The sequence below is a fragment of the Sphaerodactylus townsendi genome, linkage group LG05 (assembly GCF_021028975.2).
Source record: "Sphaerodactylus townsendi isolate TG3544 linkage group LG05, MPM_Stown_v2.3, whole genome shotgun sequence".
NCBI lineage: Eukaryota > Metazoa > Chordata > Lepidosauria > Squamata > Sphaerodactylidae > Sphaerodactylus > Sphaerodactylus townsendi.
This window is the reverse complement of record NC_059429.1, coordinates 15,102,634-15,128,433: the sequence shown is the minus strand read 5'-3', so window position 1 is coordinate 15,128,433 and position 25,800 is coordinate 15,102,634. Positions and strand designations below refer to the sequence as shown.

Below are 25,800 nucleotides of genomic sequence, written 5' to 3'. Positions count from 1 at the left end.
ATGTTCATGGACTACAATTCCCATCACCCCCTGCCAGCATTGCCAAGTGGTAGGGCTAATGGGAATTGTAGTCTATGAACATCTGGAGGGCCATAATTTGAAGACCCCTGCTTTAAGGTATCATGGGTTTGCTCTGTCTTTCTCTGGATGAGCACGGCAGGTCGACACACAAGATCGTGAGAGTGCTGGAACTCAGGACCAACGAATACTGACTGTCCCACACTCACAAAAGCTCTCCAGTACTGTTGTGCTTCAAATTTTCTTGGAACCAAAACAGCTAACCTGCAACCTTGGTCTGGAGCTGATAAAGTTCAAAATCTGACGTCGGTTCTTGTAGTTTCCTGTGGTTATCTCTCTCTCTCTCTCTCTCTCTGTTTCTCTTTCATGTTCTTTCTGCGGCTCTGGCTGCATAACCACATATATGCTTGCATCTCAGAAACCACCAGTCTCACAGCAATAGAGCAATGAAGAAATGACTTTGTGGGATATATCATGATCGCAATGTATCTAAGAACGGACCTCTGTTTGAACGGGCAATATTCACGCCATCGGGGGCCATGGCTCATGAGTGGAACATCTGCTTGGCATGCAGAATGCCTCTGGTTCAATCTTTGGCATTTCCAGTTAAAAGGACCAGGCAGAAGATGATGGGAAAGACCGCTACCTGAGCCCCTGCAGTGCCGCTGCCCATCAGAGGGGGCAAGACTGCCCTTGATAAGGCCCAGGGTCTGTTTGGATAGAAGGCAGCATCATGTGTGTAAACCTCTGGACAATGTAACAATAATAATGACTTGGAGGTGAAAACGGAGCACCCCAAAGCTAATTGCCAACCCCTGTGTATCTGCTGCTGCCACTGAAAAGACGAAGTACCCCCTTACTTCGAGCAGCAGTGGCGTAGGAGGTTAAGAGCTCGTGTATCTAATCTGGAGGAACCGGGTTTGATTCCCCGCTCTGCCGCCTGAGCTGTGGAGGCTTATCTGGGGAATTCAGGTTAGCCTGTGCACTCCCACCCACGCCAGCTGGGTGACCTTGGGCTAGTCACAGCTTCTCGGAGCTCTCTCAGCCCCACCTACCTCACAGGGTGTTTGTTGTGAGGGGGGAAGGGCAAGGAGATTATAAGCCCCTTTGAGTCTCCTGCAGGAGAGAAAGGGGAGATATAAATCCAAACTCTTCTTCTTACTTGTAGCCATGATTGCTCTTCTCATATTTAAGCCAGCTGGTTTCTAAGCAACCTGTTCTTGTGATTACATGTAGAGCCCCCTTTTTATTTTCTTTATTTATACCCTGCCTTTCCACCCAGTGGGTACCCCAGGTGGCTGCCATCATTCCTATCATCTTATCCTCACAACAGTCCTGGAAGGTAGGTTAGGCTGAGTGTGTGTGACTGGTTCAAGCTTCCATGGTAAGAGTTTAGAGTCATACTAGGGCCGTGGTGGCGAACCTTTGGCACTCCAGATGTTATGGACTACAATTCCCATCAGCCCCAATTGGCCATGCTGGCAGGGGCTGATGGGAATTGTAGTCCATAACATCTGGAGTGCCAAAGGTTCGCCACCACTGTACTAGGGTCTCCCGGATCCCAGTCCAACATTTTAACCACTAAACCACACTAGCTCTCTTTTGGTTTGTGGAGCCAAACGCAGTGGCATAGCTGGACCACTCAGAGCCTGGGGCGGACTCTGAATTTTCCGCCACCCACGTCACGCCCCTCTGCAGCTCCCCTCCCCTGTGCCCCACTTACTTATCCACTGGCCAAGCCTGGTGGGGCGAGGGGGGAAGGAATCCCATGGCTGGTGGGCAGTGAGCATGTTCTCCGGAGAGACGGAGAGCACGCTTACGACTGGAGGCTGGCCAATGGGCGCAGGCTGCATCCCAGGCTGGGCCTCGGCGTGACATGCGCGCATCGCGCCGAGGCCCAGCCACTTCCAGGAAGGAGGAAGGGCATAGCTGGGCCTCAGCAGGACGTTCACACTTTCCCCAAAAGTGTGGGGGTGATTCTTCCACCCCCACGTGACTCTCACAGGGGCACCGAGGACATTTGTCCCCGAGTGTCCCCGTGACAGCTACACCACTGGCTAAACATGATATGCAGAGTCAAGAGGGGGGGTTCCAAGGATGGACTAACCGGGCTCATTCTTGCTGCCTAGAGCTTCCGGGCATCTCTCTAGCTATTACATCTTTTTCCTGTCCTCTAAACAGTTGGCTGAGGGTGCCATGCCTGGTTCTCCCTTCCACCTCTTATCCTCACAACAGCCCTCCTTGGTGGAGAGTGCGTAGTTGCCTCAGAAAGTTACTTGGTAGAATTGGGATCCGACTCGGGCTCTCCCAAATTCTTGTACAACTGCCATGAAAGGCAATGTCCGCCTTTCTGCTGAGCTATTTTATTTATTTATTTATTTATTTATTTAGACTTTTATACCATCCTATCCCCAAAGGGCTCCGGGTGGTGTACAACATGTAGAAATAACAATATAAGATAGCTAAAACATTTAAAAGCAGCGATAAAAACCATAAGAACTAATGCTAATAATTAGAACGGTGTCCAGCATTCTATTTTTTAAAGTTCCCTCCCCCCAAAAGGGAGGAATGGCGAGTCTCATTAGGTGACAAATGGCCCAGACGTCAGGGGCCAAAGGAGGGGGGGAGCCATCAGCAGCCGGTTCCTCCAAAGGCCCGGTGGAACAGCTCCGTCTTGCAGGGCCTGCGGAACTCACCAAGGTCCCGCAGGGCGCGGACAGTTGGAGGGAGAGCGTTCCACCAGGCCGGGGCCAGGGCCATAAAGACCCCGGCCCGAGTGGAGGCCAGCCGCATCGCCGAAGGGCCAGGGACCACTAGTAGATTGGCCTCAGCTGATCGAAGGGACATATGGGGTGATGCGGTCTAGATGTAACTGCGGATGTAACTGCGGCCCCAGGTTATTTCCAGGGGAGTGGATGCTGTGAAATTCTCTCCACAGCACTCCACGGCCCTTTTCCCCATTAGGAAAGCATTGTGGCACAGCAGGTGGAGAAGGGCATAACGTTCACTTCCCCGACTGGCTGTGGTCTATCGACATCTTGTGGTCTCTGTGGATGGTGAAGAAGGAATCCCAAAAGGAAGTAAAGGAGTGGAGGGGTGGATTCCTTGTGATCTTTACCCTACTATTTAACCCTGCTCCCAATGGAAGTCCAAGCAGGAGTGTATCTATGAAAAACAGCACTTAAGATAAACATTGAAAACCCTTCTTCCACTCTTCCCTGCCCCCCCCCCCCCCACCCTTTGTTGCCTGGCTGGGTCCAGCTTTCAATGTGAGCTCCACCTCCAAAGTCCACATGAACTTGGGAAGCAGAGCCAAAGTTTAAACCTGGACCTAGTCAGGCCAAGTCCAGCATCTAAAGGCAGACCTGGTCTGGTTGGGCTCGGCTTTATTGCTGCTGCCTCCATCTCAGAAGTCCACCTGACTTCAACGATGGAGTTTTGGGGATAGAGCCAGCAGTATAAAGCTATACTTACCAGGCCTTGGTGGGTCCACCTTTAAACTGTGGGCTCTGCCTCCAAAGTCCACATGGACTTTGGAAGCAGAGCCTGCTGTTTAAAGCTGACCCATCCCAAGTGGAGAGGAGTCCTTGGCCGGAAGGGGCCAGGTGGCTGAGGGCATCCCCCTTTTAAGTGATGCCCAAAGCATACACCCTGGCTGCCTCACCTCTGAGTCCAAGGAATTAAAAACAATACATTGTCCAGCATGTCAGGAGTGGTGCCCACCCCATCCCACACACACACCTAAGACCAACAGGTGCCAAAGGCCACACCTGGGCTAGGGAGGAATCTGTTCAACTGGAGTGGGGGTGACTTCTGACCCTTTCAGTATCCATGGGCTCTGTCCAGCAGGAGACAATCGCCATGGCCTCGAGACACTTGCTTTCTGAAACAATATCTTTCACCTCGTTGTTCCCACATTCCTTAGAGGATGGGAGGGGGGAGTGAGGTGGACACAGCAAGGGACAAATAATACTGCAAAAGCCAGAACTCACAGTGCCGGCTTTCTGACTGGCTCATTCCGCACATGCAGAATAATGCACTTTCAAACTGCTTTCAGTGCTCTTTGAAACTGTGCGGAATAGCAAAATCCACTTGCAAACAGTTGTGAAAGTGGTTTGGAAATGCATTATTTTGCCTGTGCGGAAGGAGCCTCTGAGTACCTGTTACCAACTCAATAAAGACTTCTGATTTCAAAATCTAGGGTCCACTTATTGGCTATGGGTCCAGGACCTAACAAACAGATGTCTAATTCCAAACAGTGGCTCCAGCGTACAGATTTGAAATTCCACACAATGGGGCCACCCAGGAGTAGAGTGGTTGAACATTGTGAGTTCTATCCATTAAACTGAATTTCCATGGGTGTCTGATTTGGATTGGGACCATGGTATGCAAGGAGAGGGGCTTAAGCCTTCCTCTCTGTGCCATTTTCCTGAACTGAAATGGCTCTGGGAAGTCACTGTATGTCCCATTGGACAAACCTATGTGTCCTACCTTTGGGCTACAGGCAGCTTTCTCCTATGGGGGAAATAGCAATTCCCAAGGGAAGGTTGGGAAAATACTATCTTAATCCCAGCCCCAACTGGCTCCTGCTTGCCCAGGAGGATTCAGTTGTGAGCATGGAAAGCCCAGCAGATGCCTAGTAGATGGGACATATGGTGTCGGGGGGGGGGGGGGGCACAAAACATGAGGAGAATGTATGATGTAGCTAGACCCTGAAAAACCTTGAGAGATGCTAAATTAGAGGTTAAAATGCAACAGTTCATCGGAGTGTTAGAAGTGTTCCAACCAAAGGATGTGATGCGAGTCACAAGATGTCCACACATGGACCCATGCGAGTGAGGATGTGGTCATGGCGCTGATGAGAAGTTTGTGTCACCCAACCAAGAATGGAGCTCTGAGATCATTTGAGTGACTTGGGGTTGACCAGAAAGTCAGTGATGTTGCTAAGAAATGAAACCGTTTGGGTTTATTTCCCTGAAGCTCAAGTGGGTTTGGGACCTTCTAAGTAACCACCTTAGCCTATAAAGGGACTAATCGATATATTCTTTGAACACTTTGCTTCTTTGCCAGCGTGGTGTAGTGCTGAAGAGCATCGGACTCTAATCTGGAGAACTGGGTTTGATTCCCCACTCCTCCACATGAGCTGCAGACTCTAAGCTAGAGAACCAGGTTTGATTCCCCACTCCTGCTGGGTGACCATAGGTCAGTCACAGTTCTTTCAGAACTCTCTCAGCCCCACTTCCCTCACAAGGTGTCTGTTGTGGGGAGGGGAAAGGAAGGTGACTGTAAGGTGCTTTGAGAGTGCTTACAGTTGAGAAAAGGGGAGGTCTTCTTCTTCTTCTTCTTCTTCTTCTTCTTCTTCTTCTTCTTCTTCTTCTTCTTCTTCTTCTTCTTCTTCTTCTTCTTCTTCTTCTTCTTCTTCTTCTTCTTCTTCGGACCTGTCACAGCAGAGCAAGACAGAATTCCATGGGGTCTCTCAAGTTTGAATTAGGTTCTACATTTCCATTGTAAATGGGAAACTGTTAGAGCCAACAGAAGAGCGGGAGATCTTAATTGGATGGCTTGAGTCATAGATGAGTCGTTGAAAGGGGATAGCTGTGATATCAGTTGTGTGTCTTTTGGGACTGGATTCTGCTAACTCAACTTGGTGGCACTGAATTCTGCCTGGTGGTATTTCTGAGTTTCACTGCAAATGCAGCACAAATCTGTTAAATGTGTGGAGTAATCTTACACCCACCTATGAAAATCTTTCTCTCTCTCAAGGTTTGTAGTTTGACTGACTGAACCAATTCCAGAGGGGAAACTGTTCTTCATAAAGAATCTTGGTGAGATAAAAACTTCTGGTGGTTTTTCCTGTTGTGCGGAGACACACGCACATGCAGAATCAACTGAGATTCTTTTGTTTTCCGCTGCAAAGAGAGGTAGGTGTGAAGGGGGGAGTCGAAACATTTTTTTGTGGTTAACATCAGAAAAGATGTCCAGGGTTCTGCGCAGGGGAGGTTTGGAGCTGACAAGAATGTGTTCCCTCTTTTTCCCCCTGCAAATATTGATCATGAATGTGGCAAAAGTGGATATGAAAATATTCAGCAAATATTTTATAGTATCTTCACTGGACACACAATGTTTTTTTTATAATAGCCTATGTTTGAGAGGAAAGGAGAAATTTGGAAGCCTACTCTGAAAGATGTGAATGTTTGAGTCTTAATTGGAAATGAGGTCCTTAAGTATCTGAGCTTTGAAATGTAAATAGCAAGGTTTCCCAGGTTTTTATCTTTGCAAGCCTCCTCAGAGTAGAATCAGGCAGGCAGAAGAATATAACAAAAATGAATTAGTTTGAAATAAAAATGTACCCCAACTGAAGGTCCATGAAGGGGGTGAGGGGTACAAACATAATCATATACCTGGGCCTGTCTGGAGCAGTCACCAGAGGTCAGGTTGAAGGATAAAGACAAGGAAATGTGTCTCCAAGAAATGTACCACCTGTCTGTGAAACTCCCTGCCACAAGATGTTGCAATATTCCCAAAGGTTAGGTGAATATAGTTCATGGGGACTACTAGTCATGTGGGTCTATTATTTATTTTAGATATTTGTACCCTGATGTCTCATAGAATCATAGAGTTGGAAGGGGCCATAAAAGCTATCTAGGGCAACTCCCTGCTCCATGCAGGATCAGCCTAGAGCGTCGCCTGACCAGTGTTTGTCCAGCTGCTGCTTAAGGTCCCCTCACTGGGGCAACCCAAAGTAATTTACAGCGTCATTCTCCCTTTACTCCTTGTTTTCTTCACAACAACCCTGTGAGGTAGGTTTGACTAAGAGTGAGCGACTGGCCCAACTTCACTCAGCCAGCTTCCATGACTAAGTGGGAATTCAGAACCAGAACCAGAATCAGGTCCTAGTTTGACCATCTAACCCAGTGGTTCCCAAACTTATTTGGCCTACTGCCCCTTTTCCAGAAAAAATATTACTTAGCGCCCCCTGGAAATTAATTTTTTTTAAATTTTAATAGCAATTAAACAAAGATATATGTATTAATGTTTCTACCTGTGGCCATCACCGCCCCCCTGGATCGCTGCAGCACCCACCAGGGGGCGGTGGTGCCCACTTTGGGAATCACTGGTCTAGTGTTACTTCACCAGATGTGAGGGTGTGCGGGTGTTATCTTTGGTCTAGCGTTACTTCACCAGACCATGTCAATTTCATGTCAATTTCACGTCTTTGGGAATCACCAGTACACCTAACTTATGTGTTCAGTGACAGACTGCTAAATGTTGGGGATTATCAGTGGTGATATGAAGGAGATGGGAAACTGAGCAGCTAACCTGACAACTCTGGGAATGCTTTGCCCTCCTAGACACATGCTCATCTTCGTGGTGACGACGACCTTCTGGGTCATCCAGAGGACCTCCTCCACAGGACTGGCTCTAGACCTGGAAGGTGTCTGGAAAGACTGGAAGGCCACCCATGGTAAAGAATACCTGGAGGTAAGTAACTGTGACATTGAGCTGAGTGTTTCTGAGCATGTGCAGAATGCCATCCTTGGGAGATTATGAATCTTTTTAAAGGACGAAGCATCTCTTTGCATGTGCTTGGCGCTATTTATTATTATTATTATTATTATTATTATTATTATTATTATTATTATTATTATTATTATTATTACTAATTCAATTTGATAAACCACCCTACCCGCGAAGGGCTCAGGGCGGTGTACAATAGCAAATGACAAGACAATAAAACAAATCGAATAGCCCCAATTAAAAACAATACAAAACCTTAAAACTATAGCAGCAGTAACCTACAAAAAATGAATAATAATAATAAAAGGCGTCTGGCATCAAACCCCAGTGGACAAACCCAGGGAGGGAGGGGGTAGGAAGATGGTCAAGTATATAGCCAGTGCGCAGGGCAGCAAAAGAGGGGCGGGCTCAGCGGCCGCCCCTCCCCCCCAAAGCCCGGTGGAACAACGCAGTTTTGCAGGCCCTGTGGAACTCTCCAAGATCCCACAGGGCCCTAACTGCTGGAGGAAGAGCGTTCCACCAGTCAGGGGCCAGGGCAGTAAATGCCCTGGCCTGCGTGGAGGCCAGCCGCATCATGGAGGGGCCGGGGACCACCAGCAGATTCGCCTCCGTTGAGCAGAGGATGCGACTCGGGACATATGGGGACATAAAGACTAGACTGCTTTAAAGCAGGCCTCTAAACCACAGCATCCATTCTACTGTCCGTGTTTATGACTATGTTTCTATCCAATAATGGCCATCCATGTTCCGGTCTCTGTGGTTGTCCTGCTCCAAACAAAGTTATATGCAACAGCCCCTCATCCCTGCCAGTCTTCAGCTGTAAAATAGAATCTGTCTCAGGGCTTTACGGGGCTTACGTCGCAGCTGTGTGTCTCACAGTGAGAGGTTTTTTTTAACAGGATTCTCCCACTGCAAACTGTCCACAGCCAATCTGATCTGCCATTTGGCCCACCCACCCCACTTCCGCGTTCCGGCCAATGGGGTGGAGCTGCTGTTGGTGGGTGGGGAAAGCCAGCGGGAGCGAGGAAACTTGAAGGAAGTAAAATGCATGTTGGCTTCCCTCAGTTTCCCTTTGCTTTTCCCTGAAAAGTCACACTTCAACCAGTTTTGGAAACTGCAGGGATTCTCTGATCTGAGGGCGGGGTGGCTGCTGAAGAGGGGGAAATGTGTGTGTAACCAAGGGCGATTCCACACATGAGTAAAATAGGTTTGACCCAGTTCCCTGAGAAGGGTACTGACCTAGGTCGAAGCCATTGTTGTTCCCCACTGCAACCAGCTTGATCCCAGCTCGGAGGGCGGGATCATCCTGTGCCTCTTCGCCGCTCCGTTCCGATTGGCTACTGTTCTATGGCCATGTTCTGTCTATCCGCACACACGTTATAAAAAAAACTGCCACAGGAATGGAGGGATGAAGGTGGTGTTTTTTAATAGGCCAGCTGTACGCATGCCCGAAACACTCAGCTGTGATTGGCTGAATGGGGGACTCCTGGCACCAGAGATTCCACACTTTACTGGAATCGAGCTGAGTTCGAGCGTGGTTCCCTGAAAAAGTAGTAGTTCCCAACTGGAGTCCGAAATTTGACCGAAATTTGACGGGGCAAAGTGGTACAAAACCACGTCGATCCCAGTGGTTGTGCGGAGCACTTAGGTCGAACGCAGCTTGAACTTATGTCGATAATGCAAGTGCAGAATCGATCCAAGACTCCAACTCAAAGGGAATGCATGCTGAATGTGAAGGAGCCCAAATGGGCACAATCAGCCTCAGTGTGATCCAGAGCAGCCAAATCCTCTCCTTAGGAGTGTGATCTGGTACTGGATCCCATGGCCTGGACAGTCTCTTTCCAAGCCTGGCTGGCTAGATTAATCCTGACTATTGATTCTGACTTCCTTGCAGGAGGAAGAGAACTTCCGTCGGACCATCTGGGAAAAGAATCTACGGATGATTCGGCAGCACAACTTGGAGGCGTCTCTAGGAAAACACACCTATCGGCTGGGGATGAACCACTTCGGCGATTTGGTAAGCGGGCTCTTGTTCAACACACAAACTTTCCTGTTCACTATTGGTTTAGCCCGTGTTGGATAGGGTTTCCAATTCCAGGTAGTGGCTGGAGACCTGGTTTTACAACTGATCTCCAGACAGAAGACATCAGTTCCCCTGGAGAAAATAGCCACTTTGAAAGGTGGACTCTATGGCCTTATACCCCACTGAAGTTCCTCCCCTTCCCAAACCCCGCCCTCCTCAAGCTCCACCCCCAAATCTCTTGGTCCCCAACCTAGTGTTTGATCATGTTTTGCCTTTCAAATATCTTCTACCTGCGCCTGAAATCTATCTTTAGTTTGGAGAGGAGACGTCTGAGGGGGGATATGATTGAAGTCTATAAAATTATGCACGGGGTAGAAAATGTCGACAGAGAGACATTTTCTCTCTCTTTCTCACAATACTAGAACCAGGGGGCATCCATTGAAAATGCTGGGGGGAAGAATTAGGACTAATAAAAGGAAACACTTCTTCACGCAACGTGTGATTGGTGTTTGGAATATGCTGCCGCAGGAGGTGGTCATGGCCACTAACCTGGATAGTTTTAAAAGGGGCTTGGACAGATTTATGGAGGAGAAGTCGATCTATGGCTACCAATCTTGATCCTCCTTGATCTGAGATTGCAAAGGCCTTAGCAGACCAGGTGGTCAGGAGCAGCAGCAGCAACAGAAGGCCATTGCTTTCACATCCTGCACTTGAGCTCCCAAAGGTGGGCCACTGTGAGTAGCAGAGTGCTGGACTAGATGGACTCTGGTCTGATCCAGCAGGCTTGTTCTTATGTTCTTATCTCTGGCTGATATGGTTGTATTCCATTCTTCCTCAAAGGAAGCCCAGGGTAGCATATCTAGCTCTCCCCTCCTCGATTTCATCCTTACAACAACCCAATGAGCTAGTTTAAGTTGAAAGACAGTGACTGGCCGTAGGTTACCCTCCATGCTTTGTGGCCGTGGGGGGCCTGACTAATGTGGTACAAAGTCTTTGGGTCAGCTTCACCGTGAAGACTTTCTATCAGATGTGGTTTGTGACTTCTGAGCTTGGATTAGGATTCCCAGGTGGGCGTGAGGCCAGTTTAGATGAGGTCCATAGCATGTGAGGAGTGGGTGTTTCTGCTTCTCCCTGCCCAATTCTTTTGACCTGAAATGGTTACCAGTCAGTAGATGTGCAACTCCCAATAGGGCAAGTAGCACACCTCCAGGCCATTTCTGGTCAGAAAAACTGTATGGGTGAAGACCCAGGTGTACCATAATTGGACCTTTGCATGCTTGGAAACGGAGTTCCAGTGGGAATCTTGTAAACCAGCAATTCCCAACCAGGGTTCCGTGGTACCCTGGGGTGCCGTGAGCATGTCCCAGGGTACCGCGGCAATGCTCCCCTCACTTTTGTGGTGTCTACCGCCGGCACCAGCAAGGGTATGGAGCTGGCCCAGGGGGCAGGGCCTGCCGCAAGGTCAGCAGTCACTTCCCACCGACCCCCCGTGCTTCCCTTCACCCTGGGAGTGGAAGGTGGGGGGTGGCAAGCAGGGGCACTGGGAGGGGAAGGTGGGGGGAGGATGCCAGGGGTACCGTGAGATATGAAAAGTGAGTGACATCGAAAAGGTTGGAAAACACTGTCGTAACACGTCTTGTGATGGAATCAGACACAACCCGAGAGCTTTGTCCTCAATGGATATTTGAACTCACATCTCCCAAACCCTAACCCTGTCCCCCGGCTCTTGGCTCTTTCTGCTTGCTGCTCTATATCCCTGGAAAACCTGATTTCCTTGGATCCATTTGGTTCCTTCAAACAGGATTTCAGTCCAGCTGTAGAGGGCAAATTGCACGTGAGCAATCTCAGTCAGGATTGGGGCTGCACTGGAAGGAATTTAACCAACGGTGGGATTCAGCCGGTTCGCACCACTTCGGCAGAACAGGTTGTTAAAATGGTGCTTGTAAACAATCAGTTGTTAAATTATTTGAATCTCGTCACTGGATTTAACCTGGCTTCAACCCTTCACTGAAGCTTTGTCTCTAAGTGCTGCTATTATAAGGTGACTGGATGGTCACCTTTGCGAACCGGGACAGGCGGCCGGCCGCAAGATAAAGACAGCCGCAGCTGCCTTTGGCGCCTGTTTCGCCCCTGTCACAGGGCGGGAAACAGGAGTGCCCCAGAAGGCCGTGCGCTCCTGCGGCCACGCTGGAGGCTGCCGCACTGCCTTGCGCCCCAGAAGGCAGTGCGGCAGCCTTCCAAAACCGGGGACACTGGAAAAAACCCGCGGGACGAGAGGACAAGTTGTTTCAAGGCGGGACTGTCCCGCCAAAAGGGGGACGTCTGGTCAGCCTATGCTATTACCATTTTAAAGGGAAACTCGGATTTAAAAGGATGTGTCATTTATTCACTTAATAAAAGTATTAGACTTAAAATGACAAATTCACACTATCCTTTATTAACTGATCTTGATTAATTTCTTGTCCAGAGTATGTCCCACTGTCAGAGTTCTAGGCTGAACATTCTTGCCCCATGAGCCCCAGCTGGGAGGGAACTTTGCATTCTGCCTATGCTCATAAGCACTCGTCTTTGGTGTTATCCCTTCTCAGTTTGAATTCTGGCAGTAGAAGCAGGTTATGGGGCTGAGGCTTGGGAGAACCATAGCTGGTGGGTATTAATTGTGGAAACAGAGTTGGGGTGGATTAGGGAGGTTGCTCAGTTGCTCAATTCCTATTAAAACATTTGCTAAATTCATAAACAGGTGTGTTGCACCCTAAGGCCTCCGTAATGCTTCAGTATCTGCTCTGTCTCAGCCTTCGTTGCCACAGTTCTTTAAGGCAGGTTGATGTTGCGGCCATTTTGGAGCTGACAGGCTGAGAGAATTGTGGCTTGCCTCAGGTCAGAAGCTTCCTAGCTTCAAAGGCCCAACAACCACTGCCTGGGCGCCACACCTCAGCTGGAAGAAAAGATCCCCCCTGCTGATTTCTTCCTCAGACAAACGAAGAGTTCAACCAGAGGACGAACTGCCTCCTTCCGAGCACAGTGGAACCGCCCGGTGGGAACGTCACCTTGTTCCGGGAATCAGCCATTGTGGAAACGCCCAAGGAGGTGGATTGGCGGAAAAAGGGTTACGTCACCCTAGTCAAAGACCAGGTGAGAAGGATGGTGGGATTCACCCTGACAAGAATCTTTTGAATGGAGCAGGATTCAGTTCAATTCAATTCAATTCTAGCCTTTAATGGCATAATCAGAAAGCAAAATGAATCCAACGGTAATAAAAGCAAAAAAAGCCCCCAAAGGACTACAGCAGATACAGACTATTAGATACTCTCAGCTGTCTCCATAATAAAATTGGCAAGAATGGAGCAGGATAGATATTGGAGTGGCCAATGGGAGCAGCAGTGGCGTAGGAGGTTAAGAGCTCGTGTATCTAATCTGGAGGAACCGGGTTTGATTCCCAGCTCTGCCGCCTGAGCTGTGGAGGCTTATTTGGGGAATTCAGATTAGCCTGTGCACTCCCACACATGCCAGCTGGGTGACCTTGGGCTAGTCACAGCTTCTCGGAGCTCTCTCAGTCCCACCCACCTCACAGGGTGTTTGTTGTGAGGGGGGAAGGGCAAGGAGATTGTCAGCCCCTTTGAGTCTCCTGCAGGAGAGAAAGGGGGGATATAAATCCAAACTCTTCTACTCTTCTTCTTCTTATGACTGAGGGGATTGATTTCTCATGATTCAAATCCTTCTTTCTGTGGACTCCAAAGTATCACCTGCCATGGAGAGCGTCATGGAGCATGGATTCCCCCCCACACACACACACACACATGCTACCTGGTGCTCAATGCCCAGCTGCATCTCCTACAAAGCCGATAGCCGTTCCAGGCTTTCTGCTACCTCATTAGAGCAGGAGGTGTTTCAGAGGAACTCAGAAAGTATTATGTTTATGTCTGCAAAGAGTCCCTATTTAGGAACTGCTTTCCTCCATCAAAGACTGGCAATTGGCCTGGAACCACTTAACATTTTGTTGAACCTACGAAGGAGGAATCTCTTTTTACCTGAAGGGATGGACTCCATGGATCCAGAGGCAAACGGTCTCCTCTTTGGTTTTCCTTTTTTTGCAGGGTAACTGTGGGTCATGTTGGGCATTCAGCGCCACTGGAGCCCTGGAAGGCCTGCATTTCAAGGTGACCAAACGTCTCGTCTCACTAAGTGAACAAAACCTCATTGACTGCTCTGGAAATTTCCGCAATAAAGGATGTGGTGGTGGAAATGCCTCAAGGGCTTTCCTGTATGTGCAGCACAATGGGGGCATTAACTCTGAGGAAACATACCCGTATTTATCAGAGGTAATGTGTGGAGTCTCCTTTAAGTATGCTCACACCATGCAAGTTCGTATTTCTGTATTCTGTCTATCTATCCATCCATCTGCATCCTACATTCACCTCCCTGCTTATCCACTGAGTGCATTTTACCTTACCCTTCCTCAAAGGATCTCAAAACAGCATACATGATTCTCCCGTTCTTTACCAGCATAGAAACATAAGAAACATCAGAACAAGCCAGCTGGATCAGACCAGAGTCCATCTAGTCCAGCTCTCTGCTACTCGCAGTGGCCCACCAGGTGCCATTGGGAGCTCACCTGCAGAATGTGAAAGCAATGGCCTTCTGCGGCTGTTGCTCCCGAGCACCTGTTCTGCTAAGGCATCTGCAATCTCAGATCAAAGAGGATCAAGATTGGTAGCCATGAATCTACTTCTCCTCCATAAAGTTTTGTGGGATATTGTTTTAGACTGTAACTGCCTTTAATCTATATGTATGGTTTATATATATTATATTGTTCACCGCCCTGAGCCCTTCGGGGATAGGGCGGTATATTAAATAAACAAACAAACAAACAAACAAACAAACAAACAAACAAACAAACAAATAAATAAATAAATAAAACCTGTCCAAACCCCTTTTAAAGCTATCCAGGTTAGTGGCCATCACCACCTCCTGTGGCAGCATACTCCAAACACCAATCACACGTTGCGTGAAGAAGTGTTTCCCTTTATTAGTCCTAATTCTTCCCCCCAGCATTTTCAATGTATGCTCCCTGGTTCTAGTATTGTGAGAAAGAGAGAAACATTTCTCTCTGTTGACATTTTCTACCCCATGCATAATTTTATAGACTTCAATCATATCCCCCCTCAGACGTCTCCTCTCCAAACTAAAGAGTCCCAAACGTTGTAGCCTCTCCTCATAAGGAAGGTGCTCCAGTCCCTCAATCATCCTCATTGCCCTTCTTTGCACTTTTTCTATCTCTTCAATATCCTTTTTGAGATGTGGCAACCAGAACTGAACACAGTACTCCAAGTGCAGTCGCACCACTGCTTTATATAAGGGCATGACAATCTTTGCAGTTTTATTTTCAATTCCTTTCCTAATTATCCCCAGCATAGAGTTTGCCTTTTTCACAGCTGCCATGCATTGAGTTGACATTCCCATGGAACTATCAACTAAGATGCCCAAATCCCTTTCCTGGTCTGTGACTGATAGCACTGACCCCTGCAGCGTGTATGTGAAGTTTGGATTTTTTGCCCCGATGTGCATCACTTTACATTTTGCTACATTGAACTGCATTTGCCATTTCTTAGCCCACTCACCTAAGTTATCAAGGTGCGCTTGGAGCTCTTCGCAATCCTTTGCGGTTCTCACCACACTACATAATTTGGTATCATCTGCAAACTTGGCCATCACGCTACCCACCCCTACTTCCAGGTCATTTATGAATAGGCTAAAGAGCACTGGTCCCAAAACGGATCCTTGGGGGACACCACTCCTTACATCTCTCCATTGTGAGAATTTCCCATTTACACCCACTCTTTGCTTCCTGTTTCTCAACCAGTTTTTAATCCATAGGAGGACTTCCCCTCTTATTCCTTGATTGCTGAGTTTTCTCAATAGTCTCTGGTGAGGAACTTTGTCAAAAGTCTTTTGGAAATCCAAGTAGACAATGTCCACTGGTTCCCCCTTATCCACATGCCTGTTTAAACCCTCAAAGAACTCTAGTAAGTTTGTAAGACAGGATTTGCCTCTGCAAAAGCCATGCTGACTCTTTCTCAGCAGGTCTTGCTTTTCTACATGTTTTATAATTTTATCTTTAATGATAGATTCTACTAATTTACCAGGAACAGATGTCAAACTGACTGGCCTGTAATTTCCCGGGTCCCCCCTAGATCCTTTCTTAAAGATTGGTGTGCCATTGGCCATCTTCCAGTCTTCAGGGATGGAGCCTGATTTCAGGGATAAGTTGCATATTAAAGTGAGAAGATCAGCAATTTCATGCTTGAGTTCTTTAAGAACTCTTGGGTGAATGCAATCTGGGCCAGGGGATTTGGTAGCATTTAGTTTATCAATGGCTGCCAGAACTTCTTCCTTGTCTACCACTATCTTTGCTAGTTCCTCGGATTCGCCTCCTAAGAAGCTTGGTTCAGGTGCAGGTATTTTCCTCACCTCCTCTTGGGTGAAGACAGATGCAAAGAATTCATTCAGCTTCTCTGCAATCTCCCTGTCATCTTTTAGCACACCCTTTGTTCCTTTGTCATCTAACGGGCCTACCGCTTCCCTTGCTGGCTTCCTGCTTTTGATGTACTTGAAGAACTGTTTGTTGCTGGTCTTGATGTTCGCAGCCATGCATTCTTCATAATCCTTTTTTGCCTCCCTTACAGCTAACTTGCTTTTCTTTTGCCACCATTTGTGTTCCCTCTCATATTCTTCATCAGTCAAACTGGACTTCCATTTTCTAAAAGACATTTTCTTTTTTCTGATAATTTCCTCAACCTCTCTTGTTAACCATGGTGGCTTTCTTTTGGACTGGGTGCTGCCTTTCCAACTCTCGGAACACATTCCAGCTGAGCTTTTATTACTGTGTTTTTAAATAACCTCCAAGCATCCTGGACAGTTTTGACTCTCTTGATTTTCCTTTTCAGCTTCCTGCACACTATCCCCCTCATCTTTGAGAAATTTCCCTTTCTGAAGGCGAATGTAACTACATTAGTAGTTGTCACTTGTTTGCATGCAGAGATACTGAATCTGACAGCATTGTGGTCACTGTTCCCTATCGGCTCAACAACACTGACTTCCTGCACCAGGTCCTGGGTCCCACATAGAATTAGATCTAGGATCACCAATCCCCTGGTTGGTTCCACAACCATCTGCTCTAAGCCACAGTCATTTAGCATATCCAGGAATGCTCTCTCCTTACTATGACCTGAACATGCATTTTTCCAGTTTATATGGGGATAGTTAAAATCACCCATTACCACTACATTTTTGTTTTTGTTGGCCTCTCTAATTTCTTTTTCCATCTCAGAATCCTCTTGTGCACTTTGGTCAGGGGACGATAATATATTCCTAATATTAAACTGTCCTTCACACCTGGTATTGATATCCACAGTGATTCTGTAGGGGAACCAGCTCCCCTTGCATTGTCTATTTTATGTGACACTATGCTCTCTTTTATGTAAAGGGCAACTCCACCCCCAATGCGCCCTGTCCTATCCTTCCTATAGAGCCTGTAGCCTGGTATAACAGCATCCCACTGGTTCTCCTCATTCCACCATGTCTCTGTAATGCCCACTATATCAAAGTCCTCCTTCAAAACTCTGTACTCCAGCTCCCCCATTTTAGGTCGAAGGCTTCTACTATTAGCATAGAGACACCTGTATACCCTGTCTCTGTCCTTAACCTAGGATTTATGTGCTTTACCCTCAAGTCTTTTGTAGACACTATCCCTTGTCACATGCACATTGCTATGTTCCTTGCTTGTATGTGGTTGATTTAGAAAAACCTCCCTCTCTGTCTGCATCCCCATAGATACTGTATTCTGAACCAAAGTCACCTCAGCTCCTGTCGGCTTTCCCCCAGGGAAACAACATTGTGATGTAGGCTAGGCTGAGAGAGTGTAATTGGCCAGGGTCACCAAATGAACTTCATGGCAGAGTGGCAATTTGAACTCAAGTCTTAAGATCCCCATCCAACATTAGTGGATTCTGCACAGCATAAATATAATGCTTTAGGACTTTATAAAAATATCCATTTTGTGTTCCCACAGCACAAGCGTTGCCAGCCAAAATGGATCTTTTTTTCCTGTCTGCTGCATAAAGATCTTGCCAGTTTCACTGTTGCACCCACCATTTTGTATGATGCTGCAGAGATTGTCCATGCCTCCACCATTTGGTGAAGATTTTCCACGGAGGTTTCCTCTGGTTGCAGCTCATCCACGCGCAATTTCGCTGTAAAAAGAAGATAAGTAAAGTTTGCTTTACCGGCAATCCTGCACACATGTTGTTTTTCCCTTTTTTTTGTTTTGAGGGGGATGTCTGTGAAGCTACGGAAACACCAATATGTGCATATTGCAGCTTCTCTAATTGTGTGCCATAGCTTTGCAGACATCCCCCTCAGAACAAAATAAAAAAGACACATGCGCGGGATCACTAGCCAAAACAAACTTTATTCATCTACTTTTCACAGCGAAATCGTGCACAGATCAGCTGCAATCAGAGGAAATCTCTGGGGCGGGGATCTTCATGGAGACTCTGCTGCAGTACACAAGCTGGTGGGCATGAGCAGCAAAAATGGAAGTAAGAGGTTTGGGTGGCAGCGATAAAGCATTTCCTGCCCACTTTTTGTTGGCTCAGCAGGCTAGAAACCTCTTCAACTCAGGTTTTGGGAGAAAGATAACTAGTTTAGTGATTTTTGAAAAACCCAGGTTGAGAGAAATAAAATGGGATTAAGTTGTTTTGAGGAGGAGAGCTGTGCAAAGTTCTTCCCCAAAACACTTTGTATAAGATCCTAAAGACGTTATATTTATGGTTGTTTCTCCACTTATTTATTTTTATTTTATTTTATTAAACTTATTTTATTAAACTTACCTGGGTGAGTGGTTGCTGCGCGCTACTCCCAGTGTGCGACATTTCTGGCGCGCTCCCGGGCTTCCCACAGAGTGCGGGGTCATCAAAGGCACCGTTTCGAGGAGCCGCTTCTAGGAATGTCGTGTGGCGCTGGGAGAGGGCGCGAGGAGGCTGGCTTAAGCGTCCGGCCAAGGCTTCGCTATGCTATGTCGCCGCTCTGTAGTGGGGAGTGCCGGGGGACCCCAAGGCCACTTGGCAGAGAGTAGCGGCAAGCAGGCAGCGGATGGGTAAGTGGGGAAACGCTCTATGTTGTGTAGAATCTACCATTGTAACCTTTACACCACACTGTGGCTCATTCCGCACATGCAGAATAATGCACTTTCAAACTGCTTTCAATGCTCTTTGAAGCTGTGCGGAATGGCAAAATCCACTTGCAAACAGCTGTGAAAGTGGTTTGAAAACGCATTATTTTGCGTGTGCGGAAGGGGCCTGTATCTGCTTCCCAAAAATTTTGGGAGGCAAATCGAACTGGGTATTGAACAAAGAGCTCAGCATCAACTTAGCTTTCCTTTAAAAAAAGAGAGAGAGAGTGAAGGCAAGTTAGTAGTCTAGTCCAGAAGATGGGAAAAGGGTGAACTACCACAGAACCTGATTGCTTGAACATTCTCCCAAGTAACTAGAAAAGTAGCCCTGTGCTGAGAATCCAGTTGGACACTCCACCCTGTACACACAAAACCCTGAAAGAAGTAATTGTAATTTATCTGCAGAAAAATCCCTGTCGTTACAACCCCCAGAAAATAGCAGCCAAGTGTTCTTCCTCTGTGATGGTCTCGAAGGGGGATGAGAGAGCCCTGGAGCAAGCTGTGGCCAATGTTGGCCCTGTTTCTATTGCCTTGGATTCTAGGAGCAAAGAGTTCCAGTTCTACAAATCAGGTAACGTGCCCTTTGAGGATGGAGGTATACTCTGAGCATTTAAATACATCTGTGTTTTACTGCAACAGTATGAGGGCAACCCACCCCCCCAAAAAAACTTTTAAAACAAGGAAATCACCAGCATAGGAAGTTTTGTCATGCAACTTTATGTTAAATAAAAATGAGCCAACTGAATACAGTGAGGGCAAAAATGAATAGATCACAATATACCTGGCAACTCACAGGCTTGAGCTGCCACAATTTGCCTCGGGACAGTGGCAGAGGGTTCAACTTCTGCTCCATTTTGCTCATTGAAACTGGGCTCCCTTCTTTGTTAGTGTTTAAAGGAAGAAGCAAATTTTTAACAGGACACACACACACACACCCCTTTAAAATGCTAATAGAAGAACAGGGAAGCCTGTTTCCATTTTTGTAGCTAAGTTGAAAGGTTAAACCTCGTCTCCCGTGCACAGTCCCATGGCAAATAGAGGCTATATCAGGCTGCCATTGGCATTTTATACACTGATGACAAATGTGTGATATTTGCCATATCTGCTTGAGCCCTTGTAGCTATCCAATCCAAACAAAATAGTTTTGATTGATCAGAAATGAAAATTCCAACAACATCGTGCAGCACAAAAACACGTCAAGCGCTGTATATAGCAGCCAACCGTATTTCTGATTACTATGAAATTTGAGTATTTATAGCAGGGATAGCCTGTTTAGGATCATTTTAACCTTTGTCAAAGGACTTTCTACTGTCTATTGAACTCATCTACAGCAAATTGCAAGTCAGAGCAATGATGACATCATTGAGTACAGAAAGATTTTCCTTTTAGTAAAAGGTCCGAAGCAATTTATTGAAACACTCCTTTCCTAGTCCTGCTCCTCCATTGGCCCCTTCATGCACCCTCACAGAGAACAAAAGGATGAGGTAGGGGTGGATTGGCCATTATTGCTACCAGGAAAAGTCCTGGTGAGCCAATGGCCTGCAGAACGCCTGTGAAAAGGTTATCCAAAGCCGGGTACCTTACCAGTAACGCACCAAAACCAGGGCTCTTTATCCAGATATTCTCAAACAGCTGAGACTTTAAATTTTTATTGAAAGGACAAGAAATAATAAAATCAGTTCTCTCTCAGCTCTAGACAGTTCCAAATGTAAAAAACAATACAATACAAGGCTATTCAGCCAAAGGCAGAAGAGTAGCAGGAGCAACAATGAGAAAATCTCTAAGAAGAATCCTTTATGAGTGATCTCTTGAGAATGAATCTCCCTAAAATGGTGTCAGGAGGTTTATAGAATTGGCTCATCTAGATAATTTGATCAGTAATTAACCAATTGGGTGTCAGATAGAGTCGATGAGGGATGAGCATTCTTGGCAATTAAGACCCAATGTGGCCTTGTAAAAGCCAATTCCATTATCTAAAGAACAACACTACTCAAACCAAACACAAACACAGTTTACAACTTTAGCAAGGGCAAACGGTTGCACTGTAAAAGACCTAGCAAAACCAAATGGTTGCCTCTTAAGAGACTCAATATATAAGATAAATGACATCTAAGTAAATTTAAAGGAATATATACGTTTTCTTCACAGCGCCCCAAGTGAAGTGAGTGTTGTGTTGTTCATTCACAGTGGCTCTGGAGGTGAGTCACCAGCAGCCACAAGAAAACAAATCAACATTTTACTGGTATCCTTCCTGTCTCTGTCCAGGGATTTTCTCCTGTCCTTGGAATGGCAAAGCGTTGACACACGCCGTGCTGGCAGTGGGCTATGTCAAGTCCCCAGAAGGCGGGAAAGGACCAAACTATTGGATCTTGAAGAACAGGTGAGAGAGAGAGAATGCTGTCTAAGGAAAAGGCAGATGGTACAGAAACATCATGGCCTTTGTTTATAAAACAGATTAGTGAAAAGTCAAGAAGGTGGTGGAGGGTGATGAGAGGGCCTTTCAGTCAGACTCTGCCAGTTGGGGGTCATTATCCCATAAAACTCAACTCAAGCCACAGCTGAGCTTGGGAGGAATTCCAGTTTGAATAGCTCCACCCCCTCACCTGCGTACATCCACCTGCAGGTTCTCCAATGGCCTCTTTACTGGGCAACCCTTATTTTTAAGGCTAGCAAAGTAGGACTTGTAGGACGCTGTCTTTCTGCCCAGGGTGTTCACGATCTCTTAATATTGTTCTCTTGAAGTTGGTCTAAAATATGGGGTGAAAAAGGTTACATGCGACTGTTGAAAGGAGCCAATCAATGCGGTGTAGCTGATGGCGCGAGCTACCCTGTGCTGAAACCAGCCGAAGAGCCGTGACCCCACCTTCCGGAACTTTCCCAACTTCAGTGCTGCGAACCACAGTAAGGTTGGGCTGCTGCGGCTGCTGCGGTCATCGGTTCCGTCAGAGCTGGAGTGAAACTCTGCAGAGATTTGCGACAAACGCTTCCAAATGTGATAAATGGCAGTGCTTTTTCAATAGCCCTAATTTTATCAGCCAGAGGATGCACCCGTTCTTTGTTGATTTTATATCCCAAATACTGTACTTCAGGCTTCATGAAAAACCATTCTTTTTGCCTCAAGCACAGGCCAGATTCCTCTAATCTTTGAAGTACTAGCTCAAGTATCAAAAGGTGTTCTTCATCATCTTGGCCAGTGATAAGGATATCAAACCTAACCACTCTGCCAGGAATCTGTCCCATAGCTCTCTGAAATATACCAGGGGCTGAAGAAATGCCATAGGGTAATTGGTTCTATTACTACAAGCTACTATAAGCTTATAGTATAGGGCGGTAACACTACTGGTATTTGCAATGAACTCCATATCCCATCAGAGAACCTTTCCGGTGCCAGCGATTGTTCTTTCATCGACTTACTTTCAAGTCTTTTGGCCCAACATCTGCAGATTTCCCTCCCAAAAACAAATAATACGCTTTGCAAACAGATGGCCTGTCATCGTTAAGGGTTGTAAACCATGTCGTTACAAATATTTATGACAAAAATATTGGGATGTTAGAAGAGGGAGAGGAACCTTGAAAATAAAGGAGATGAAAACGAAGGAATCTTCTGAGCTCAGTTCTTGCTCCAAAAGCACACTGCGGTCAGAAACGATATGACCCATGGGAGGTTATGATACAAAGTCCAAACTGGATTTATGCACATCTTTAAAAGTACATCTAAAAACCAACTGTGAGTGGAATTCGCACTTGGCCTTCCAAATCCACACTTCCCTGTCACATTTCATGAACTAATCCTTTGGAATTAGAAATCTTTTAGTAAGCAAAACAGTGGTTTAGCCACCATGGGTTATTATTTTAAGACCAGTGCACAGACTGCTGTAGGCAAAGCCAGAATTTGCCTTCCAGGACCCATTCAAAGCCTTTCTAGTCCTGATGCTAAGGCTCTTCCACACAGCAAAAGGGTAACGGGTTGCAGTCCGGGATAAAGGAACCCGTTTTCCCGTTTTGCATTCACATGCATCCATGCAGGCAGCGACTGGAGCCCACAGAAACAATCCAGGTTGCTGTTGCACCTTTGCACGAAGAGGCATCTATTTCTTTAATCACTTCCCACACACATAGCTACGCAGACATGCACAAATTAACCCCTACAGCCATGCTGGCTGTATGATCATCTGCACCTGTGTAGCTATGCAGATGCAAGCCGCAATTTTAAAAAGGAAAGGAAAAGGGAGGCAAAAAAAGCACCTCCCGCCTGGCTGCTTGCTGTCAAAGCGACTTCAGCGGGCCGGATTTTTTTTTTTTTTTTTTTAGATCATAGCGTTTTTTTTAGCGAATTTCCACAAAAAAAAAACAGGTTGGGGAAAATAACACAGGGCACACTCATTTGTGGGGTGGGATCTGTGCAGTGGTGTGTTACGGCCTTAAAAGGGATTCTCCACCAGCTGCTAAAAGTGTAAACAGCACACATAGGATTTTAAAAGTAGCAAAGGGGAATGAACGCTCACGTTGGCAGCGAGAGGGGCCAATAGGAGATCTTTTAGACTGTATAATATGGGGAAGGAATTCTGGCAATGGATATTCCACAGAGAAGCAAGAGTCCAAATTGAATTTAAATGTTTTATATAAATTTGTTCAAAAATACAAACACACAGTAAGACATAAGGGCACATACATTCAAGTTTCCTAGGATATAAGCAGGTTTGAAAGATAGATTGGATGATAGAGAAGGGAATGGGGGTTGTTGTGGGGTAATACGTTACCTAACAATTCTTAGAAGAGTAGAAAGGCAGGGGATTCCATGCCAGCACAGAAACCCAAATGAAGGGGCGATTTTAATCCATGGTCTCAACACCACAGCAAGAGAACATGTGGGTAAATGAGCAAAATGTTGCAGGTAAACTGAAACTTCTTTATAAGGGGTGGGTCATTTCACCTTGATGGGGAAAAGTGAAACCAGAAATCACACTCACGTTCCACATCTGTGCTGGGTTCTTGGGGGGTGCTGAGGTAATAGTAGTCCAGCTCATCTACTGCTAAACCTGGGACAATGGGGGGACCAAAATTGCTTTGTTAAGCTTTCAAACGCAGGGAAATGCTGAAAGACTTCCATGCAGATTAACTCTCTGAGAGTCACTGCCCAGGGATATTCCAGATTTAGCTGAGACATTTAGGATCTACAGGGATAAGGTGGGAGTGATTTAGGAGAGTCATAACAAAGGGGAAGGAAATGCAGAGAAGCAACCCTTTGTTGCTAACTTGGTTTCCCAGAAGAGATAGGGGAAATGACAGTATCTGATAGCAAGTTGGCTTTCCATATTCCCTTTGTGCTTTTAACAGTATCTTTGCAGAGGTACGAGGTTGAAATCAAGCTCATGCCCACAAACAAAATGAGACCTCCAGGTTATGCAGGAGTAACTCATCCTCTTGATTAGATTTTGTAAAGCAGACCTGTGACCTTTGGACATGCTGCTACCTGTATAGAGAAGTGTATGACAACTGGCTTCTGCCAATATTATTTTAAAGCAGAAATATATATAAATAATATTCTGGGGGTCCTTTGGGTCGTTACAGGTGGGATTCAAAAATTTTAGTAACAGGTTCCCATGGTGGAGGGATTCAAACTGTGGGCATTCCGGGGCAGGGCTGTGGCAAGGATGCAGCTGCTGCGCCGGCCCTTGGGCGGGAAACGAATGCACGCAGGCGCAGGCTGCCACGCACGCCAGTGCACCTCCTGCTAGACTGCTTCAAATTCTGCATGCTACTGCTGAGACGAGGGGCGCAACTAAGGCCAAAATCACGTGGCAAAATCACCAATTAGTAACCCCCTCTCGGCACACACAAATAATTAGTAACCTACTCTCGGGAACTTGTGAGAACCTGCTGGATCCCACCTCTGGATCTGTGTGAAGGCTATTTAGTGTCCTTACACCCGTGTTTATTGGCCCATGTGGAAGGGGCCTAAGAAATATGGCAGATTTGGAGGGGGGGGGGAACTCTGTGGTATACCACAGAGTCTGGGAGAATCTAAAATCTTAGCATGGTTAAAGTGGAAGTGGATACTCTAGGACATCCACTTCCCTTGCTGGACGACCTGCACAGAATGGCAGGCAGGCAGATTCTCCCTGACTGTGGTCAGCGTGGAAGGTAAAGTGAACAGGTGAAAGGGAAAGAAATAAGGTGTATCCTGCCTGTTGTGGTCACTCAGGAGCACCTCCAACCCAGGACTGTGCAAAAGGATCGCTGGTTTAGCCATCTTTGACAATCCCGGGTTGAAAGGACTAAAATGGGCCAAACTCATTTTGGGAATGGGACCTGTGAGAAGTCCCCCCAAAACAGTTTATGTTGCATCCTACACTCATTATTTGTGGCCTATGTGGAATCCACCAGTGGTTGATACGAGGATTCAAACGCAGGTCTGTCCAGTGCTAAACCAACCTGTTGACCACTACTCCACAACTTCAAAGGCCTCTTGGGGGGGGGCTTCAAAATAGTTTTGCAGCTTTAGGGACTCTTGCCTTTCTTGCCCCCACAAGTCATAAACACTCTTTGGCCTCAGAATCTGGGAAACGTCTTCCCATCTCATACTGGAACTCTGGAAAAAAAAAAACTATCCGGATTTCAGAAGGTTGTGGATTTTTATTTCACCATCAAGCTGAGGGATTGCCAAGCTGTAAAGTGCAAAATAAAATAAAAACTGAAACACCGGTCGTTTCCTTCTGGACGAGAACAAAACAAGTCTGGTTCAACTTTTCACGGCCCGTTCTCCGTGAAGGAGTCTTTGTTTCCCATAATCTGATAGCTTGTCCAGAGGAGAATGACGGGAGAATTCTGACACGCTTTGGCCAGGCCGTTCACCGGCATGTGGAAAGAAGACTATTTTTACAGCAAGTCTGGAAAGCACCAAACTATCTGCCCCGCCCCCTGTTTTAACAACAACAACAAAATACGTTTGTGGCTCAAATCCCTTCTATTACATACTAGTCAGGAATGAGCCACAGAAGGGCTGATTACA

General features: G+C 46.6%; 1 protein-coding gene across 1 annotated transcript; it reads left to right on the top strand.

The window, feature by feature from the left end:
* The first annotated feature begins 5,889 nt into the window (after positions 1-5,889).
* LOC125433547 (procathepsin L-like) lies at positions 5,890-22,384 on the top strand. The gene is made up of 8 exons (XM_048498155.1): positions 5,890-5,939; positions 7,371-7,500; positions 9,431-9,553; positions 12,533-12,691; positions 13,654-13,878; positions 19,194-19,359; positions 21,054-21,168; positions 21,531-22,384. Exons 2-8 carry the CDS (start codon positions 7,375-7,377, stop codon positions 21,643-21,645), a joined length of 1,029 nt encoding a protein of 342 aa, XP_048354112.1. The 5' UTR covers positions 5,890-5,939; positions 7,371-7,374; the 3' UTR covers positions 21,646-22,384.
* The last annotated feature ends 3,416 nt before the right edge of the window (positions 22,385-25,800 follow it).

Bases quoted from the DNA above. Each gene is read 5' to 3' on its own strand.
- LOC125433547 (XM_048498155.1), top strand. From the start codon at position 7,375: ATGCTCATCTTCGTGGTGACGACGACCTTCTGGGTCATCCAGAGGACC. The intron at 9,554-12,532 runs GTAAGCGGGCTC...TTTCTTCCTCAG, and splicing joins TGAACCACTTCGGCGATTTG to ACAAACGAAGAGTTCAACCA. The intron at 21,169-21,530 runs GTGAGAGAGAGA...GTTCTCTTGAAG, and splicing joins TATTGGATCTTGAAGAACAG to TTGGTCTAAAATATGGGGTG.